General features: G+C 42.0%; 1 protein-coding gene across 2 annotated transcripts in view; it reads left to right on the top strand.

Moving 5' to 3' along the window:
- The first annotated feature begins 4975 nt into the window (after positions 1-4975).
- The window catches only part of MBD2 (methyl-CpG binding domain protein 2), a 53735-nt gene continuing 38207 nt past the window's right edge, over positions 4976-20503 (top strand). The window contains exons 1-2 of one of the 2 annotated variants that reach the window (XM_048850631.2): positions 5130-5362; positions 17309-17468. In XM_048850631.2, coding sequence (XP_048706588.1) covers positions 5250-5362; positions 17309-17468 — 273 coding nt within the window. In that variant the 5' untranslated portion in view covers positions 5130-5249. Of the gene's footprint in view, positions 5363-17308; positions 17469-20503 lie in introns of both variants that reach the window. The other variant, XM_075128371.1, reaches the window with a different exon arrangement.

The following is a 20503-nucleotide window of genomic DNA, read 5'->3' as shown; positions in this document are numbered from 1 at the left end:
ATTAACTTACCTTTCTAAATCTTTTAGCTGTTTTTAAATGGATATTTTCAGCCAAATTATCCTAAATCTCCTCCGGAACATATGAACAGCTCGTACTGATATCAATGGGAGGCATATATAGGACAAGTGCTATACTAGAAACCCAGATGGCATTGCTAAAACTTCTAGCAACTATTTACTTATAAATATTTTCGATGAGTATTTGCTATTAAAATTAAGTAGCACAATGACATGCATTTGCACAAAGATAACAAAGGTAAATGATGAAGTGCTAAGAGTCATAAGAGTAATTTTTAAAAGTACACAATTAAAAGGAGCAAAACTATATTTCAAATGGATTACAAGGAAAGGAGTGCAATTCAGGGAGTTACCGCAGCAGATAAAACACATTTGTGAATTGCTATGAGACTTTTTGACACACAGTTTTTGGGGGTGTATGTAAAATATTTCACTGAATCAAGTCCGATGAAGTGAGCTCTAGCTCACGAAAGCTTATGCTCAAATAAATTGGTTAGTCTCTAAGGTGCCACAAGTACTCCTTTTCTTTTTGCGAATACAGACTAACACAGCTGCTACTCTGAAACCTGTAACGCGTCAGTATATCAGATAGAGAGGAGCTTCCCTGTCCAGGCAGTCAGTGCCTGTGCCTTTAAGAACCCAGCCCTAGGAAGTCGGTGCTGAGACCTAGTCTGTCCTGTGAGAGAGGAAATAAAAAAGCCCTCTGCCTTTAACCCTGTTTTTGCACACATGGCAGGTAGCTTATCCCATCAGGGTAACTGATACTCCCCTCCCTGTCCTTCCCCTGCAGGGGTTTTGCCACCATCTGGCAGCTCCTCACGCCTGGGCTTAACCTTGCCTGCTATCCCCCCTCTGATTTTGCCTCTCTCCTGCCCCTACCTCCAGCTACTTGATCCCCCTCGCCAGTTAATTTCTGCCCCCTGCTCAGACTCTGCCCACCCACTCAGCCCCCTCCGATTTGCCCCCTTTTAATACTTGTCAAGAGCAGGCAGAAGAATCTGATTCCAAGTGAGGGCAGCAGCTTCAGCAGATTTACCGAGCATGCTCAGTTGGTGTGCTCCTGCTTTGAGGAACATAAGCAGCAAATTCTGTCAGGGAGAAGTTTCTGACATTGCACATGGCTCTGAGCAGATCAGGAGACTCCCAGTCTGGACTAGCAGTTGCAGCCAGCCGCAGCTCCATGGGGATGGGGGAAGGGGCATAACAAGCGCTTCAGAGCACAGGGCACGGGAGCAGGCCGCAGGGGGGAAAAGGGGAGATGGACTAAGGGGCAGCAACATCTTCCATGCACACTGCAAACAAACATCACCCAAGGAAAGCAGAGACAAGAGACCCTGACAGTGGGGTGGGGCATTTCGGCAGGGCAGATCAGGAGGCTCCCTCCAGACTCCCCAGCAGCAGGGTCAGAGGAAGCAGGGCAGCAAAATAGCACAAAATAACAACCTGCAACTGCTAAAAGAAACCCTGCAACTGTCAGTTATAAATAGCCCATTTGGGCTGGAAAACCACAGTCAGTACAAAAGACCTACAGTTTACAAAATCACAAGAGACAGCCACCATGAAGCCAGTAGGTTAGGTTAATTTATTAGTCATGTTTCATTTGGGTGGCCTGTGGTGACCTCTAGTGGTGTGAAAACCATACAGGTATCTTTCTCCAAACTAGGAAATGATTTAGGGAAATACATTTCTCTCCCAAGTATCCATTGTGAAGACATCATTGGAATAAAGCTTTAGATTGTTGCCACATTACTGTACATTGTCAGAATTTCTTCCTTGTTAGGTCTTGTTGCTGCAAGATGTCATTGATAGTAATGTGTACCTTCAACTAGTGCAAACGTTCTTATTTTTGACTCTCTACTTCGACAGATCTTCTGTTATGTTAATTTCAAAAGGCTGAATGAGAAGTCTAGGCAAACTGTTTTCTCCCCCTTGAACATAAGAATGGCCATACTGGGTCAGACCAAAGGTCCATCTAGCCCAGTATCTTGTCTTCTGACCATGGCCAATGTCAGGTGCTTCAGAGGGAATGAATAGAACAGGTGATCAAGTGATCCATCCCTTGTCACCCATTCCCAGCTTCTGGGAAACAGAGGCTAAGGACTCCATCTTTGCCCATCCTGGCTAATAGCCATTGATGGACCTATCCTCCAGGAACTGTTATAAGCTTGGCCTTCCCAACATCCTCAGGCAAACAGTTGATTGTGCATTGTGTGAAGAAATACTTTCTTTTGTTTTAAACCTGCTGCCTATTAATTTCATTTGGTGACCCCCTAGTTCATGTGTTATGAGTAAATAACACTTCCTTACTTACTTTCTCCACACCAGTCATGATTTTATAAACCTCTATCATATCCCCCCCCCCCCTTAGTCATCTGTTTTCCAAGCTGAAAAGTTCCAGTCTTATTAATCACTCCTCATATGAAAGCTGTTCCATACCCCTAATCACTTTTGTGGCCCTTTTCTGTACCTTTTCCAATTCCAATATATCTTTTTTGAGATGGGGCGACCATATCCACACACAGTATTCAAGATGTGGGCATACCATGAATTTATATAGAGGCAATATAATATTTTTTGTCTTTTTATCTATCCCTTTCCTAATGATTTCCAACATTCGGTTAGCTTTTTTGACTGCTGCTGCACATTGAGTTGATGTTTTCAGAGAACTATCCACAGTGACTCCACGGTGAACTATCCACAGTGACTTTCTTTCTTCAGTGGTAACAGCTAATTTAGACCCCATCATTTTATATGTAGGGTTGGGATTAGGTTTTCCAATGTGCATTACTTTGCATTTATCAACATAGAATTTCATCTGCCATTTTGTTGCCCAGTCATCAGTTTTCCAAGAACCCTTTGTAACTCTTCTCAGTCTGCTCTGGACTTAACTATCTTAAATAGTTTTGTATCATCTTCAAATTTTTCCACTTCAACATATTAATAAATCATCTGGAAAAGGGGTAAATAGTGAACAGTACCGATTTACCTTTCTCCTTTTTGAAAACTGACCATTTATTCCTACCCTTTGTTTCCTATCTTTTAACCAGTTACTGATCCACGAGAAGACCTTCCCTCTTATCCAATGACAGCTTATTTTGCTTAAGAGCCTTGGTGAGGGCAAAAAATCTAAGTACACTATATTCACTGGATCCCCCTTGTCCACATGCTTGTTGATCCCCTCAATGAATTCTAGTAGATTGGTGAGGCATGATTTCCCTTTAAAAAAAACCATGCTGACTCTTCCCCAACAAATCGTATTAATCTGTGTCTGATAATTCTGTTCTTTACTATAGTTTCAACCAATTTGCCCAGTACTGAAGTTAGGCCTGCTGGCCTGTAATTGCAGGGATCACCTCTGGAGCCTTTTAAAAAAAATTGGGATCACATTAGCTATCCTCCCATCATCTGGCACAGAAGCTGAATTAAATTATAGGTTATATACCACAGTTAGTATTTCTACAATTTCACATTCGAGTTCCCCTTGTGTCTGAATACTTTTAGCTCTATATCTATTTTTGGGTTTTCTATCACCTCCATCACCATAGAGCTTTAAGTACTTCTCAGATTAATTAGATCTGCATAGAAGGTCTTTAAAAAACTCCATGGAGTCCTGAATATGTGGGATATATTCAGTGATTATTTGTAGTGAACTTTTGGTGGTTTGTAGTGAACTTTTTTTGGTTCCTAAGAGATCCATGATAAAATTCTACTGAACTGTGATAGACTTCACTTCTTGGGTTCTGTTAAATCATCCCTTCTACAGACAATTTATTACTGTGATATATACAAATAAGCAGAGCAAATGTGTTTACTTTCAAATGAACCAGGGCATACAAAAAAGCAAAAGACTTTTTTTTAAAAGTCTTCAGGCAGGATACTTCACTGCCACCCCAGCCCATTTCCAACAATGCTGTAACCAAGCAGAACTCTGAAAACTATATTGTCTGTGGTAACAGTAAAACAAATAGGTAGTATAGAAGTTCCCAGTATACAAAGCTAATACAGTATGTTTGTTTTCCTAATGATGTTGCCTCCTTCCTCCGTTATCGTTACAATGACAAAGTATGTGTGTTTAAATCAGGCGTGGAGGAGGAAAGAGGAAATCAGTAAAGTAAATCAATGAACAGCTTCTCCCTTTCTCTCTGCAAGCATATGCACTATGGGTTACACACGATCCATCAGGGGACACATTTTTCCGGCAGTACATCACCAGTATACACACCTGACTGTGTGGCAGTTTGGTTATCCACACTCCATGTGAACTCAAAGCTATAAGGAAAATTGTGTTCCAAACATGTACAATAAGCTATTTATGTTCATTCATAACTTTTCTTTTAAATTTTTCATTTAGCAAAATGCACAAAAACCATGGATTTTTGAGTGTTATAAACCGTCAGCCAACACCCCATCTTCTATTGTGACACTTTATATTTCAGAGGATGTAAAATAGATTTTAAGGTGATCATGAGCAAAATATAATCCCAGTATATTAATATTGAATTTAATGTCTATGGCTGCAAATTGTTGAGCATCCTCTCCGGCCTCCCCACCAACTGATGGCCCTGTTAAGAGTCGGGGCTATGAACTGCGTAATTCTGGCTGTTCTAGGATGCATGCTTTGATCTGGATAGACTTGGTAACGCTACAGCACAAGCATTGGGCACGCTGGCTGTTCCAGGAAGAGTTTTACAGTGCTGACACGGCTGGCTGCTGTAATCACTCAATTAGCTTCCTACACCCAGCGGTGCTGGAACACTTTCTATAGCGCCTGGGCCGATGATGGAACGGAAACCCTCTATCTGGTGTCTGCTATCACTACTTCAAGCCGGGGGTGCACCCCGAGCTCCAGCACCGCCTCCAACTCCTGAGACGCTAGCTTTCCCGGCTCCGCTCCAGGCTCCCTCTGCAGCGGGCAGCCGCGCAGGGCCGCTCAATGGCTGCTCTGGCCTTCCGGCAGCCGGCTCCCTGGCCTCGGGCTTGGCCGCTCTGGCCCCTCTAGAACGCGCTCTATGACCCCGTTCGGGAGCCGATGACAGCGGGTTCCAAGGCTCAGTTACGGAAGCGGCCGCCCGGCGAGGAGGCAGCTGCGCGCGCAGCCCGGGCTCCAGACGCCGAGGAGAGCGCGGCCGTCGCCATCGCTAGGGGGTCCCGGCCCCGGCCGTGTCCGGGCACCATAGCGCCGCTGCCGCGAGGCCCCGCCCCGCTGCCGCGTCGGGCCCCGGGCCCGGTGCATGGAGAGACGGGGGAGGATGGACTGCCCCGCGCTGCCCCCGGGCTGGAAGAAGGAGGAGGTGATCCGCAAGTCGGGCCTCAGCGCCGGCAAGAGCGATGTCTACTACTTCAGGTACCGCCTGGGCGGCCCCCGCCCCTCCCCTCCCCCTCCCGCCGGGACAGGCCCCCTCGTCTGTCTCCCCCCCCCCCCCCCCCCGGGGCCGGGACACGGACCGCTCCCCCGGGCAGGCTCCCCTCCTCGCTCCCCGCCCCCGGCACATCCTTCCCCGGACAGGCCTCTCCACCCCCACAGGCTCTCCGCGCCAGGCAGCGGGGGTCGCGCCCCCAGCCACATTCCCCCCCCCCCCCTCCACGGAGGAGATGCAACTCCCAGTGTCGGCTTCAGCACTAATAATACCAGGCAGTGCTGCCACTGGGGCCACGATGTGTCAGACATCGACATCAGACATCCAGGACCCCCTACGTGGCACCCTTCCCCCCCCCCCCATAGGGCCAGGACACCCGCATTCAGACATGCACTTGCCCCCACCCCATTATTCACTGGCAGCCCCGCCATCCCCATTTCCCCTCCCCCATTCACATGTACACATCCACGGGAATAGGACACTTTCACATTCTCACACGTCATTGGGAAGACCTGAAAGCAAGTGACTTGTTTAAAAAAACCAAATATTCAAGAAGTCACCTTCTCACAGCCATGTCTTTGATCTGCAGATAATTGGTTTGGGGAAAGTTGACAGGCTGTCCTCCTGCCTGTTTTGGCCTTCAGAAAGCACTCCCTGCTTAAGTCACAGCACCTGTCTTCCTCTCCATGGTGATTTTTTCCTGTTGGTCATTTGAAGAGCTTGGATTGATCAGTCTTGAATTAGTGCCGGCTTCGGACATATCATTACACTCCACCCTCATATATATTCTTATCTGAATTCTGTGTACGTGCATTTGCAAATTCAGACTTTATACTACTACAGGTGTGGCAGGCATGTACAGGCTGTTAACAGTGCAGATATTTAACTAGAGAAATAATCAAGCTTGGTTTCTGAAGCAGGAATATTGTAAATTTGAATTCTGAAGCAAGGGCTAGTAGAGCCTGTATGTGTAAGTGGGGGAATAGTCCCGCTATTGTGGGGAACTTTCCTGGCTTCTGTACTACCCCGGTGAAGTGGGCTAGCGAAAGGATCTGAGTCGTCGCTCCCACTTCCTTTACCCAGTGGCCTCCCTTCCCTTGAGGGCTCCCCTTCCACTCTCCTGTCTGGCAGAGTCCTTGTAACCCCAACAAGGCTGGGCCCAGGATTCCTGGGGGGCTTGACCCCCAACCCTGCTGTGGTCACCTAGGACAGGGGCTAGGGTGTCCCCACTCCAGGGTACACTCTCTGCACTGAGCACTTCTCTGATCCACTGACCATTACATACAATTTAAAGCAAATGCAAGTTATTTAAATCAACAATTTTAAAAAGAATAAGGAAAAATGGGAAAGGTTAAAGGAAACCCATCACCCCGCTCTGTGGCCGGGAACATCACAAACAGTGCCTCTGGAATGTCAGGGCAGTTCACAGTCTGTTCCTTGTAAGTCCCAGGCCTTCTTCTCAGGCCCTGGCTGTGCTGCAGGGATGCTGTGGGTTGGACACTTGCTCTGGTGGTGGCCACACGCTCTCAGGCTCTAAGTGGTAGGACCCTTCTTCCCAGTGTCACCCCCGCCCTGTCGGGGTTTCGATCCAAGCCTGGCCTGCAGAGCCTCTTTGCTGAGGCGTCTCCCTGTGCTGGGCTTGCTGCCCAGGGTCCCCCTTGCTCTCCCCAGCTGCTCACCACACCCAGCTCCGGACTGCTCCAGCCCCAGCTCCACCACTCGGTCTCAGTGCTGCTGCTCTGCCTCCAGCTCCCTGGGCTGCTTCTTTGGCCCCATCTGCCTCTGGTTGCTACAGCTCTGCTCCCAGGACAGGTCTGCTCTGCAGGTTGCTTCTGTGACTTTGCTCCCAGCACTGACCAGCTTCCTGGGCTGCTTTTCTGGCCCCTCTGGCTCTGATTGCTGCAGCTCTGCTCCCAGGGCAAGTCTGCTCTCTCTAGGCTGTGCCTCTAGCTTTGGGCTTGCAGCTCTGCTCCCAGGACAGGGTCTGCTCTCTCTGGGCTGCTTTTCTGGTCCCTCTGGGTCTGGCACAGCTCTGCTCCCCAGCTCAGCTCGGGCCCCTGCTTTCTCCTTAGCGCGGCCCCACTCTGTCTGGCCCAGGCAATTCCAGCTCATACAGAGGACAGGACCTCCCTGGCCTCCTGACTCCCTGATTAGCCTGCCCACCCTGTCATTCAGGCTGACCTGGAGCATTGGCCTCTCCCCATTGTTCCTGGGGGCTGTCAGTCTCAGGGTCCTGATTCCCCATCAACCCTTCCCCCTTTTTAGTACTGGGAGCTAGCAACTAAAACACCCCCACTGAATGTTAGTAAGGGGGCAACAGTCCCCTTACACAAGTGAAGCTATCAGCTGCAGTTTAAGGTTGCAGTCCTGCAGTGCAACTCCTTGCGGATGGACTAGTTGCAGGATCCCCATTGACTTCCATATGGGAGAGCCCACGTGCTCATGCAACTTCCCATTAAAGTCAGTGATGATTTGTCCCTGACAGCTTATTGCAGAATCAGGTTCTAAAACACTTAACATCTTTGATGCTAAATGAGCCCCTGAGCAATAGGTGTTACTTGTAAATGGTGCAAGCTGAATTGCTCTTGTTTTTTTCCCTTTTGGGAAAATGAAATTAAATGGAATGCTCACAGCTGTGCCAAGAGAAACAGTCACAAACTTGGATCTCTTATTTTAAAACCAGTATTTTTAAATTTAGAGTAAATACTGTTCAGAAGTGAGTTTTTTTCGTTCTAGCAAAATATTGTTTTTACTCTCAATTCTAAAGTTGCTGAACTGTTTGAAGAGTTCACTTTTAGACAAACAAATTGAAACACTTTGTTAGTAAGTTAAAAATATGTGAAAATATGGGTGTTAGATGGACAGTTTTGTAGCTGTAACTATATTCAATATTACTATCACAATCACAACAATAATACAAAAACCCTACTCTTTCTTTTTACCTTCATTCTTTGTAGGTGTCTCATTAGAGCAGTGGTTCTCAAACTTATGTACTGGTGACTCCTTTCACATAGCAAGCCTCTGAGTGCAACCCCCCTTATAAATTAAAAACACTTTTAAATATATTCAATACCATTATAAATGCTGGAGGCAAAGCAGGGTTTGGGGTGGAGGCTGACAGCTCACAACCCCCTCATGTAATAACCTCACAACCCCCAGTTTGAGAACCCCTGCATTAGAGGCACTGAAAAACAACTTACAGTTTGTTTCCTTTCTCTTCTGAGAAAAGTAGTAAGTCTTGGTGCTTTGTCTGTAGACCATACAGTCAGACAGAAGTCCACACTGCTCTGTGTTAAAGGAAACTCCCTTCTGTTATGGCCACCCTCTTACCAGAGCTCTTCTATTTATGGCTGTCTCTAATGAGTCACACCTGAAGGCCTCTCCCTAACTTTAAAGTAGTGTTTTGGGGCAGGGCTTACTCTCTTCTCTTAGCCCAATGAAGGACTAAGGGCTTAGCCTTTTCATTGTCCTACTGGGGGCAGTTTATTTGTCAGTGTATTTAGAAGCCAGTTTCTATTAGCATTGCACATAGGATCATTTGACCCATCATGTGTTGCCACTAGACAAAAGAAGTGTCTATACTTGTGGAAGGGGAAGCATTGATTTCCATTAGCATTTTAAATAAATCTTATTGGAAACCCCTTTCTAAAGGAGTTTAATTTGCCATTGTTCTTGTATTACTGCCTTTGTCTGATTTGTGCTACTAACCGTATGCGAATATGGTGGCAGATGATTGGATAACATCTGGCATCACGATCAGCTTTTTCTTGCTGCAGTACCACCTTATTGTGAAGCCTGTCTGAAAGCTTAAACTTGAGGCCCACAACATGATTCTTATTTTCTAAGTTGTTCCCTGTTGATTGTGGGCCTGGTGATGCACTTTACACGTAAAGTCACTGTTCACAGATTTAAGTGCCAGATTTTGCTTAAGACAAACATTTATTGTGGACAGTATTATTTTAATAGGAACATTTGATTCAGAACAACTAAGTGATTACAGATATATCCTAAAACAACCATTTGGAAAAACGCTACTTAAACGGTTTAGTCCTTTGTAACTGTTTCTGTCTTGCTAGAACTCTGGGGATCTTAATATGCTCAGTTTTCTATATTTTAGGTCCCTGATTAAAATAGGGGGAGGACAAAGCAGTTTAATTGAAATAACCATTATGGCCAAGCTCTGCAAAGGTATCCATTGATTTCAGTGGAAGTTAGGAGCCTAAATACCTAGGTGCATCTGGGCCCATACTACCAGTTTTTCACCCTGATTCTGCCGTGAGCCATGAGTGACCTCATTGTGGCTCTGTGCTGAGCTCACTGCAGAACTGGGGTCTTGTTTGTTTTTTCTAAAGGCAAGAAAAAAGAGGAAAAAGTTTTAAAAGCAATTTCAGTTAGCATGACCAACTAAGTAAATGATGGTGGCTAAGCAGAACTCTTACAGGATTGCAATAAGTTGTAATCAATATGATTATTGATCTTGAAATCCACTTTGGTTCAGCATTGCATTACAGAATTTTAATATCAAATTCACATAACATGGTTTGATAATTTGTTGGTCATGTGGACAAGCTGATAATACAGTGTGGAGCCCTCTAGCATTTTTGTGTGGGACGGTGTCTGCCCTTCTTGGAGATAGATGCCAGTTAGTCCTACTGACTTAATTTATAAGTTTTATAATCCAACTATTCATTAACAATATGGATGGGGTGGAAATACTGCTTAAGAAATACTGTACCAGATGAAAATGTAGCTTTATTTTTAATTAGTTGTGCACTGTGGTCCATATCTCAATAAGAAAAAGTATTTTGCTTATGCTGGAAGACATAATAAGAAACTCTGGGTTTTAAAAAATATGTATTAAAGATGAAGAGGATTATAATCTGGTTTTTAACCTAAAAAATATGCCTTTTTTATCTGGGAAAGAATTAGGAGTAAATGGTTCAAATTTTAGGACTCATTCCAGCATTATCAGCACTTGATGCAGATCTTCTGCCAAAGCACCACAAAATTGAAATTAAAAATTTGCCAGGCAACTCATGGCTTGCAATTTGATGATTTCATTATACATGGCAGGGCACTAAAATTGAGCAGTTATTTATGGTCACTTGCTATGTGACCTTCAATAAATCATTTAACATCTCTATACCTCAGTTTCACCATCTCTAATAGTAGCAGTCATATAGGGATGTTTGGATATCTAATATTTGTAAAGTGCTTTATAATAATCAGACGGATGGCACTAGTGAAATGCCAGAGTATAATTATATTAAAAATATGGGGCGGGAAACAGGATTTTTTTTTTTTTGACTAAGAAAGATAAGTGGCCTGCCTTCACTTAGTGGACCATCAGACATGCTCCTTTGTATATGAATACATTGTTATTTTTGTTTTAATCCGTGGATATAGCAGACATTGATTTGAAAAGGAAAGGGAAGTAATAATGAGAATACAGATCGTGCACAGTAGATTCCATATCTTCGGCCCTGATCTTGCAGATGGTTACAGTGAGATGTATAGCACTCACACTTACATTACAAACATTCTTAACTGTACTCCTGTGGAAGTCAAGAGGACTACTCATACAAAATATATAAAAAGTGTGTAGTAGCGTTTAGCACATTGTGCAGGGTTTGTTTAGGAAATGTAACTTTGTCTAATTCCATTCCGTTTCAACTGTGAGGAAAATGTCAGTAATACCATATTTAAAGTAAAAGAAAATCCAGGAAGGTAAATCAGCATGGGCCAAATACAGCTAAACAGCCTATGACTCTAGGGTTCTTCAGTGATGTTTTCCTCAGGGCAGCTCAGAACCATAAGCTAACCTATCCCCTCTGCTTTAGCGAGAGTGAGCTTTGCTGGAAATTAGACTGCGTCAACTCTATGCCACACCAGTCTTGACTGCTTCACCAGCAAAATCCTCAAGACTCTGCCAATCTTAACTTTGTCTTGCCTGTAATGATCGGTGAACCCCAGGGCCTGAGTTCCCCAGAGACATCTCTTTATAGTGTCCGGCCCCTCTTCAAGATTTATTTTGTGCATTCAAAGCCAGATCTTATTTTAATGACAAAAATAAGTTTGTACTGATTTTTCCTCCTTGTAGCAAAACAGAGCCAGTACAACTCTGGAATTGTGATCTACATTCTATTCTCTCATGTATTATCAGCAGAATTGTCTACTTTCATTTTCAATGAGTTATGTTTGTGCAAACCATTGAAAGAAATGGGTTTGCACAGGTATCACTCTTGACATAATTTGACAATAATGGGCCTTGCACAGGTGTCACTGAGGGCCTAGTTTGGCCTGCAGATCCTTTAATAGTGATGATACATTGAAATAAAAAATGCAGCTCTTTTGTAGATGAAATTGTGTTTATAGGCTGATGTCGTGAACTGAACCTCTTTGATACCGAAATCATTGTGACAAGCAACATGGCATCAGAGCAATTTTGGAAACCTGAGATGCCGTTTTCAGAGTAAACCCACACTTAAAATTTTTAAATCCATATTTCAGCTTGCTATCTATAATATGTATATGTTTTAATATACACATATCCATGGCAACATGGGTAAATATATTACAGTTATTAAATGTTTGAGATTTTATTTAAAAATAAGAAATATTTGAAATAAAACAAAAGATTGTCTTGCTCTATTGAAACAAACTAACAGCCTCATAGTCATTAGACATGTTTTTATTCACTCTACAGTGCTAAAAAGTGCAAATGGCATTTGACAGTTAAAAGAATACATGAATTCAGTTTGTGGTTATACTGCCAATACCGTAAAGCAGATTGTAAGTTTACATCATGTTGGGGTGGTGAATGGGATGGATAATTACATCAGTACCTCAAAAGAAACAGATCTCTTCTTGAATAGCTTTGTAACAGATAATCATAGACTTCCTTTGAATTCTACAAATTTGTGGTAGGAGATCTTTCTTTCTTAAATAAAAGCTTGTTGAAAGAAAAATTCCGGGGGAAGTTCATTGTTGTTGGACACGTGGCTCCCCACAGTGTGTGTGTGTGCGTGCATGTGTGCATGTATATTTTACTTATAATGTGCCTCTTCTGAAATCCAAACACAGTAATAAAAATTACTCTGCACTGATCTGCACTAAATATTGTTGTCAGTTTGGGATATGACTTTTTTTTAATTTTTCAACCCAGCATAGCTATATGAACCATCATATGGATGCAGTTTTATCTTTATAACTGTGCTTATACAGTAAACTTTATGGTTTGAGGCACTGAATCCACACTAGGAGGATTTTGCCAAAATATTTAGACAGCAAAACCCTCCTAGTGTAGACCGGGCCTTAAATATTTCTACATATTAAGAAGTTACTTTAAAAACTGAACAGTTTGATGTTGTCCACTAAAATTGTAAAGTAGCTCTTCTTTCCTGAAAAGAAACTGTAAACAAATCAAGACCAACTGGTGGCTTTACTTACGCTGCTATTGTTTTGAAAGTAGCACTTTGAGATTAACAACCTCTTTAATAGATTCCTTTTAAATGCAACTACAAAAGCTGGACCGCATTGCTTTGACACATAGGCAGATGGACATTGCTTTGACACTGCTTCTGGATGTTTGTTTTGTGGTTTGATAGTAAAGCAAATACTTAGGTGTTCCAACAACATTTGGATTAACAGGATTCTGTGCTCTTCCAAAGGATAGATAGTTCAACAGTTTTGCATATCTCTTCAATAGATTTGCTTGTGTAATTACTCTTAGCTCGTTTACTATTAGGTAAGTCCCCAGTCTTGCAAATGGTACTGACCCCTGTATTCTCAGGGAACCCTATTCAAGTCACTGGGGCTCCACACAGGTGCTGAGATCCACCTGCATGGAACAAATTGTAGAATGAGGGGCTAAATATTTGGAATTTGTCTCCTACCCCATCTGTTTGGCTAAAAATACCAACTTCCATCACCTGTGAACTTCTTTCCTCTGCTCTCGTCTATTATCTCTTTTCCACACTGTTCCCAATTCATTGAATGACTTCCTTTTTCCATTTTATCAAGCCAACACTATCATCTCATTCTTCAAATCTATTCTAAAACTCTCTACTTCTCTTTTGAAGCCCATAAAGCCACCTCTTATTTTAAAAAACAACAACAAACCTGTATCTTAACATCTGGATTTCTAGTATATTGTGTTTTCTTAAAGACCTTTCTCTTCTGAAAAAAGTTATATAATATACAGTAATACACATTGTTAATGCTAAGCAAACAATAGATAATTGTCACTGGGATTTTCCTTAAAGCTGTATTTAAGAAATTATATTTTGATTCTGGTGGATTGGTCAATCTTTCTTAACTTAGCAGCAGCGGGCATTAGAATTTATTTACCTATGTTACCTGACCAAAAGTTTCTATCAGCACTTCTGCTACCCCTCTAGAGATGCATAATATTAGGTTCAAGTGGCCTCTGAGTTTTTGTCACATTATTGAGCTTTAACATCCAGTCTTCCTTTTGCTGTCTGCACTCTGTCCATTGAGGGAGAAATGTCACCAAGGAGACTTCATCTTTTTCCAGCCTGAACAGTTAGACTTCAGGTTGCTCTTGATCCAAATTGGCCTGTGCAGCAGGACTACATAATACTTAGGCAAATTCTTGTGGTCAAATAAATATTAAAAAATTGTGGATGGCACGTGTAGTCCTGACAGAAGTAGCTGTGAGGGGATGGAGAATGGTCAGTTGTCCCTCTGGGGACGGCAGATGCAAAAGGAACTGTTAGAGCTTTGAGCATGACCAAGTCACATGAAATCTTTGGAGACTGTAACTATTAAACTCTTTAAAAGTCTCTACTGAATGTGAACTGCAATTTTTAAACAATTTTTTGTCAAAGGCTTATAACTTGGTGAAAGTTGGACAGATTTTCATAGGGACAACACTGGCACAAAGACCAGGTTACAAGTCCCTGCAGGAGAGGATGGGGATACTAGAACTGTTCAGATTGCCAGAATTTATTAGTGTGGCCAAAACACTAGCTTTGTTCTCAGAAATGGCTGAACTATATTGGCTGAAATCTTCTAAAGCAGTTCAGCTTGACGCAGGCACCCAGTGTCAAAAATTTCAGCCCAAAATGTTTAATGTTTGGCATAGTTATAAGCAACTGAAAACAGGGTCTTAAAATGGGAGGTGTTGGGCAACCTTAATAATTTTGTAATTTGCATCTTGAGTCTTGGGAGTCAAATAGACTAGATACCCTGTATATTAACTGAATTTTATTGTACTATACAATTTTACAATTGTATTTACAATACTATTTTATTGTACAATAGTAAATTGTACTATTGCTTGGCAGGTCATTAGATTATTGGGGAGGAGCTGAGCAAATAGCTTTGAAAGAGATATCTGTATTTACAAAGGCTGGTGTCTATCCACTTTCCATTGATGAAGTGGTGAACCAATCAATAAACTTGCATTGCTCAAGAAAGGTTCTTGAATAGTGCAAGACAGTATATTCCTGAGGTATAAGGCTGGGAGAATTTGGCTGGTGCCTTTCTCTGTGTGATTCATGAGTGGCTCTGGGAGCATTCATGCAATATAGTTGGGTATGGGGCTCCATATGTGGTTGTGCCAAGTGATAACAGCACCTGGAGGGGATTGCTGCTTGTCACTAGCAAAGCATTGTGAGAGACAGACCAGGATGGAGCGTTAAGGGACACATCTCTTATCTTAGCTCCCGGCAGACAGTACACCCTTCTGTTCTGTGATCAACTCTGGAGACAGACCTCTCCATTTTTCTGAGTAGGAAGTTCCCAGTCATGTAGACCTCCCTCTTCCTGGTGTGGGTGTGATTCTCTGGCCTTCCCTCTACTGTTCTTTCTGGTTGCAAGTCCTCTTGTCTTTTGTTTTCACTTGCAATCTTCCAAGAGTCATCCTCGATCCTCTTGGGACTCTAAACTCTGGGTATCTCCATTGACTCTTTCCCTCTTCTTGTAAGACTAGCCGCTCTTCTCTTCTTCTCCTTGCACTCTTGTCTTCTATTACTGCCTGCTCTGCCCCTTCTTCATTTTCCATCTCAGCAAACCTGTTTCTGAGTTCTATTTCTCCTTCACTAATCAGTCTTTTTCTCTGCCTGGTTCTTGAAGTCACATGCTTCCTTTGGCCACTTTCTTCATGCAGCAATCTACCCTCACAGTTTTCCAGTCCAGCTTGCATCTGTGAGTCTTGAGTTTTCTCTTCAGTCTCCTCTTGCTTCCCTCCATCATCTGCTTAAATCCCTTTTGAAACTCAGCCATGGTTTCTACCTGTGTCTCCAAACCTCAGATCTTTTCTTCTATCAGCTCTTCAGGCAGCACTTCATACAAACGAAGCACTTTTCAGATACCCACTCCAGGATAATGTGCACTGCAGCTTCCACATCCAGTCATCTTCACTGACTCTTCCATTCCTTTGGTCACTACTACTGCTGCCTCTGTAGCTGTCCTAGCCTTTCCTCCTAAGCTTCTGTCAAGGAGAAAAAAGAAAGCACACATACGCACAGTCCCAGCCCCAAATTCCCACTCAGACTCCTCTGTTTCCAGCTCTATTTGCTGGCTCATGTGCTGCTGCTCCCATTTCTTGAAAATGTTTGAGATTTTGAAACTTGGTGGTTGAGTGAGACACTTCCTCCCAGTATAGCGTATAGCCCAGTGATTGGGGCACTCACCTAGGTCATGGGATATCTGTGATGCTTCCCAGGGTAGCCAGGGCTGTGAGGCACCTTGCTACCACCTGCCCTCAGCATGAGGAAGTATTATCTGTACTTGATGGGGGTCAGCTTCCCAACTCCACAGGCAACACAAGAACTTTGCTGTAGGCCACTCAAGCCTGCTGTTTTACTTGAGTGTCCAGCCCCTGTTCTGCTGGACACTGCCACAGTTCTAAGTCTTATTAAGGCAGCACTAATTTTTTCTAAGTTAACTTTCTTTCATTGAATAATGGCTTGGCCCATGGTCTTGAAAAGACGTGTATTTGGTCAAAACCTTGTGCCCATTGGAGCTCCATTTACGATGGTGGAGGGCTGCATGGGTGCAGGAGTCCATTTGTGTGCACCTATTGAAAGTTAAGGGCTGCAGGTATGGGGGAAAAGAAAGTTCTGTAGCATGCAGATTGATAGAAATAGCATTGTTTTAGGATGATGGTAAACCAAATGTTTGCAGATGGTGCTCAAAAGAACAGGTGGGAATAGGGTACTGCTGATAATTCATCAGCTAAATGGGGCAAATGGAGTAATTCTAAATAAAGCCTCAAAGACAAAATATTGCTACAAACAGCATCATTTCATTTAATATGGTACATGCTGGTCCAAAGCTGAAACTATTCGCTTCATATCATGTGTCATTTATCTTGCTTGCTTACTGCTCAGTTATTTCTCCACCCTCTGATACCAGCATTAGTGAGTGAATTATGTATATGGCGCCATGTTGTATCATATCCTGTTTTTATACATTTGTGTCAGTCTATTGGCATTAATGATTTGAGATGGTTGGTGCATTAATGATTGGGTTTAATGGATGGTCAGTTGAAGCCCTAGTCTACTGCCCTACATCTTGTACAGAGCAAGTGACTTCCTGCAGTTGGGCAGAATCTAATCTCTCATTGTGGGCTTTTTATACTTAACTAGAGTAGCTGAAGCAATCATTTAGTTTTGAATTTCCATTTGAAGCTACCTTCCAGGCCAGTAGTGCATACTTGTGTCCATCATCCTGAAACATAGGTTAGAATCCTAAGCAAATGATGGGACTGGATTTTAGGTGAGCAATGATACCTTGGCTCAGTTGCCTAATAAATGCATAAATACACGATAATGAACATGCTTCATGGAATAAAGATATGGAAGCTTCTTAAAGTATCAATTAAAAAGGTATGAAACCTGTTCTAAGAAGTCAAAGCTGTATCATTTCGCACAACAAAATATACTAAAGTGTTTTCTTCTTTTTAGTCCAAGTGGTAAGAAGTTCAGAAGCAAGCCTCAGTTGGCAAGATACCTGGGAAACACTGTTGATCTCAGCAGTTTTGACTTCAGAACGGGAAAGATGATGCCCAGTAAATTACAGAAGAACAAACAAAGACTAAGGAATGATTCTCTCAATCAAAATAAGGTTTGTTAGTAAATACACTATGTTTAAGTGTATCTATGCTACTTGAGATCCTAAAATTGCCCTTACCTCTAGAGCATTTAGCAACTTTTCTGCATAAAGCAGCCTGCTGCTCCGGGGTGTGTGTGTCTGTATATTTATCTTTTTAGTTGTCATAGAGATATAGATTTTTTTGAGTAGCAGCAATATTCTGCTACTACAAGGAACAATCAAGGTGAGGCTAAACCTGGAACATCAAATTTAAACAATAATTCAAGAGTTGGCCCGTGTGTGTGATTGAGAACAAATTTCAGTAGTGTTCATCTGATGACCAGTAAGGGTTAAAACACATTTCTAAATTAGGCCTGTTAAGTTAGTTGATGTCAAGAGATTATCCTGTTCACTTGTCCAGCTTTTACCCTTGTTGTGTTCATCTTCCTGTTCTGAGCTAAAATGTTTCATATTTTTTCATATGTGCCAGGAAGCTTGTCTTTTGAGGCAGTTACATAATATTTATACAAACGTTGGTGTCTTTTAAAATTATGCATCCAAAAGAAGCAGTTTTTTAAAAGATGGGGTCTGTGAAACGAGACGGCATCAGGCTTTTTCATTAATAGGAAAATATATTCCTCTTCTGATAGTGGTTAGAGGGAAAAAAAGGGCAGCGGGGGGGTCCCCTATAGCACACACAGGCAAAGATAATAGATGCAGTATGTTAGGAAAATTACGAATAAAGCCATGACTGCTGACACATAGATACCATAGTGACAGATGCAGTAAGGATGCTTATACTGTAAGGATTCTTTCCAAAAGTTCTTTCCAAAACAGCTGGGTTTTTAAAATAATTTTCAATGTTTTCATTTAAATTGGCAATTATATATTTAAACAGTGCATGGAAATGCATAATAAGCTATATCTGGTTTCCAGGACATGGATCCACAAGATTAAATTAATGGCAGATGACAGAAGGCATGGACCACACAGTTCATGCTGATCTTTTATATTTAATGTATGCGTTTAAAAAAAACCACACCCCCCTCACCGACATGCACTTTTTTGAAAGAGCATGTAATAGAGGAGTAGTACCAGGACACTAATTCAGTGAGTTTTGCAGAATTTTATGTATAAAAGTCTGGGCCACATTCTGATTTTTACACTAGTGCAAATTGCAAGTAATGCTTTTGAAATCACAGAAACTATCCTGGGTTTACAGCAGTGTAAGTGAGAGCAGAATCTATCCTTTTTAATATCCCATGCTATTTAAAATCCGTACTTTGTGGGCTACTAGATTATTTCTTCAGTAGGTAGTAAAAAGGACTTCAAATTTAATCTTGAAGTTTGCTATTTGTGAGTTCTAACACACAGTTGTTAGAGCAGAGTGATATGTGGTGTTCATCTTCTAGTAAATCTTGCAGCTGAATTCTTTTCAATACCTCTAACAGATTTACCTTGTCATGTTTGTGCATAAACTTATTCACACATACTGTGCTAGTTGTTAGTCTTGTACAAACAGTTTACCATGAGTGGTTTCTAAATCATTTGCCTCTGTTTCATATTTTTTGCAAAGGACGAAGTATAAAACTGCAGCTAAGCTGTCTTTCTCAACCATATTGAGACAGTTAAATATATAGCCATCAATGGCTATTAGCCAGGATGGGCAGGGATCGTGTCCCTAGCCTCAGTTTGCCAGAAGCTGGAAATGGGCAACGGGATGGATCACTTGATAATTGCCTGTTCTGTTCATTCCCTCTGGGTCACCTGGCATTGGCCACTGTTGGAAGACAGGATATTGGGCTAGATGGACCTTTGGTCTGACTCAGTATGGCTGCTTTTTTGTTCTATGTTTTATATACAGATGGTAATTGAAAAATCCTGTTTAAAAAAATTTTTTTTGCCTCTGCAATCATTAATTGAACATATTAGTTAAGTTTTATGATATCTTTAGCTTGAAACCAGCATATAGATATTGCAAATAAGTTATCGTCTTCTTTGTGCTGTTAACATTTATGGGTCACTTACAATCTGTCATCTGGTCTTCTACACAAACTGCAAGGCATCCTGATTAGGTATCAGTGCACTTACAGAATTAGCAATAAAACCCTTTTGATTGATGGGCTTTGTTGGGGTGGGGGAGGGAAGGAGGAGTTTTGCTTCAATCTTACAGTAATCTTTTCAAATAATTTGTAATGCCTTTAATTTGGACATTTTAAGTATTTAAAACTATTTTGCTGGTTTGAGAGGTTCCTGAAGAGAGAACTGAAGATAAGATTCAGAGTAGTTTTGAATAAGAACTAATAAATGCAGTTATTTGGTGCTACTGTTAGGCTGTAAAAATGCCTTCCATGACCCTTCCAAATTGGTGGTTTGCTTTATTTTGAAAGAAAAGTATATTAGACTACTGTCTAACCAAACATTTATGTAATGAGTGACCTAAGGATCATCTGGTTGGAAAGGCTTGCAAATAATATTGTGGGAACTTTCTAAATCATACTCAGTATGAAGTATCTTTTCCAGAAGGAGGATAGTGGACGGCCTTCTGGAAAACATTTCTGCTAGCATAGAAATATTATGTAAGGAAGAATACAGCTGGATGGAGCATAGATGTGGCACAAGGATGCATTGACAGGCCTGACAGATGATGTAATACCTTAGTTCCTTCAAGGGCAAAGGGACTTTATTTGGGGAGAGCTGCTTTTAAAGGATGTTAATCAAGCAGCAGCAGAACCTGGCAGAGAAGTCTTTGGCCTTTAAACCCATTCTGATTAAGAATATTGAGCTTTTTATAACAAGTATGTTGGTAACTGAATACCATAACTTACTTTGTGTCTTAAATGAAGTGATGTTTATTAGACCTTTTATAGACATTTCATTACATTTTACATTGTGTCCTTTACTGTGAAGGATTCCAAATTTATACAAATTTAAACTATGTGAAATACAGAGGTGCTACTTCATTCACCGCTAGGATGCAACTATTGGAGCATAATCCAACACCATGAAATGAACTATGGATGAATGCTAGTTTATGGTTTCATTAAAAATTCTCAGTTTGTACTCTG

The sequence above is a fragment of the Caretta caretta genome, chromosome 5 (assembly GCF_965140235.1).
Source record: "Caretta caretta isolate rCarCar2 chromosome 5, rCarCar1.hap1, whole genome shotgun sequence".
NCBI lineage: Eukaryota > Metazoa > Chordata > Testudines > Cheloniidae > Caretta > Caretta caretta.
The sequence above is the reverse complement of the archived record's forward strand: the minus strand, read 5'-3'. Positions and strand labels throughout refer to the sequence as shown.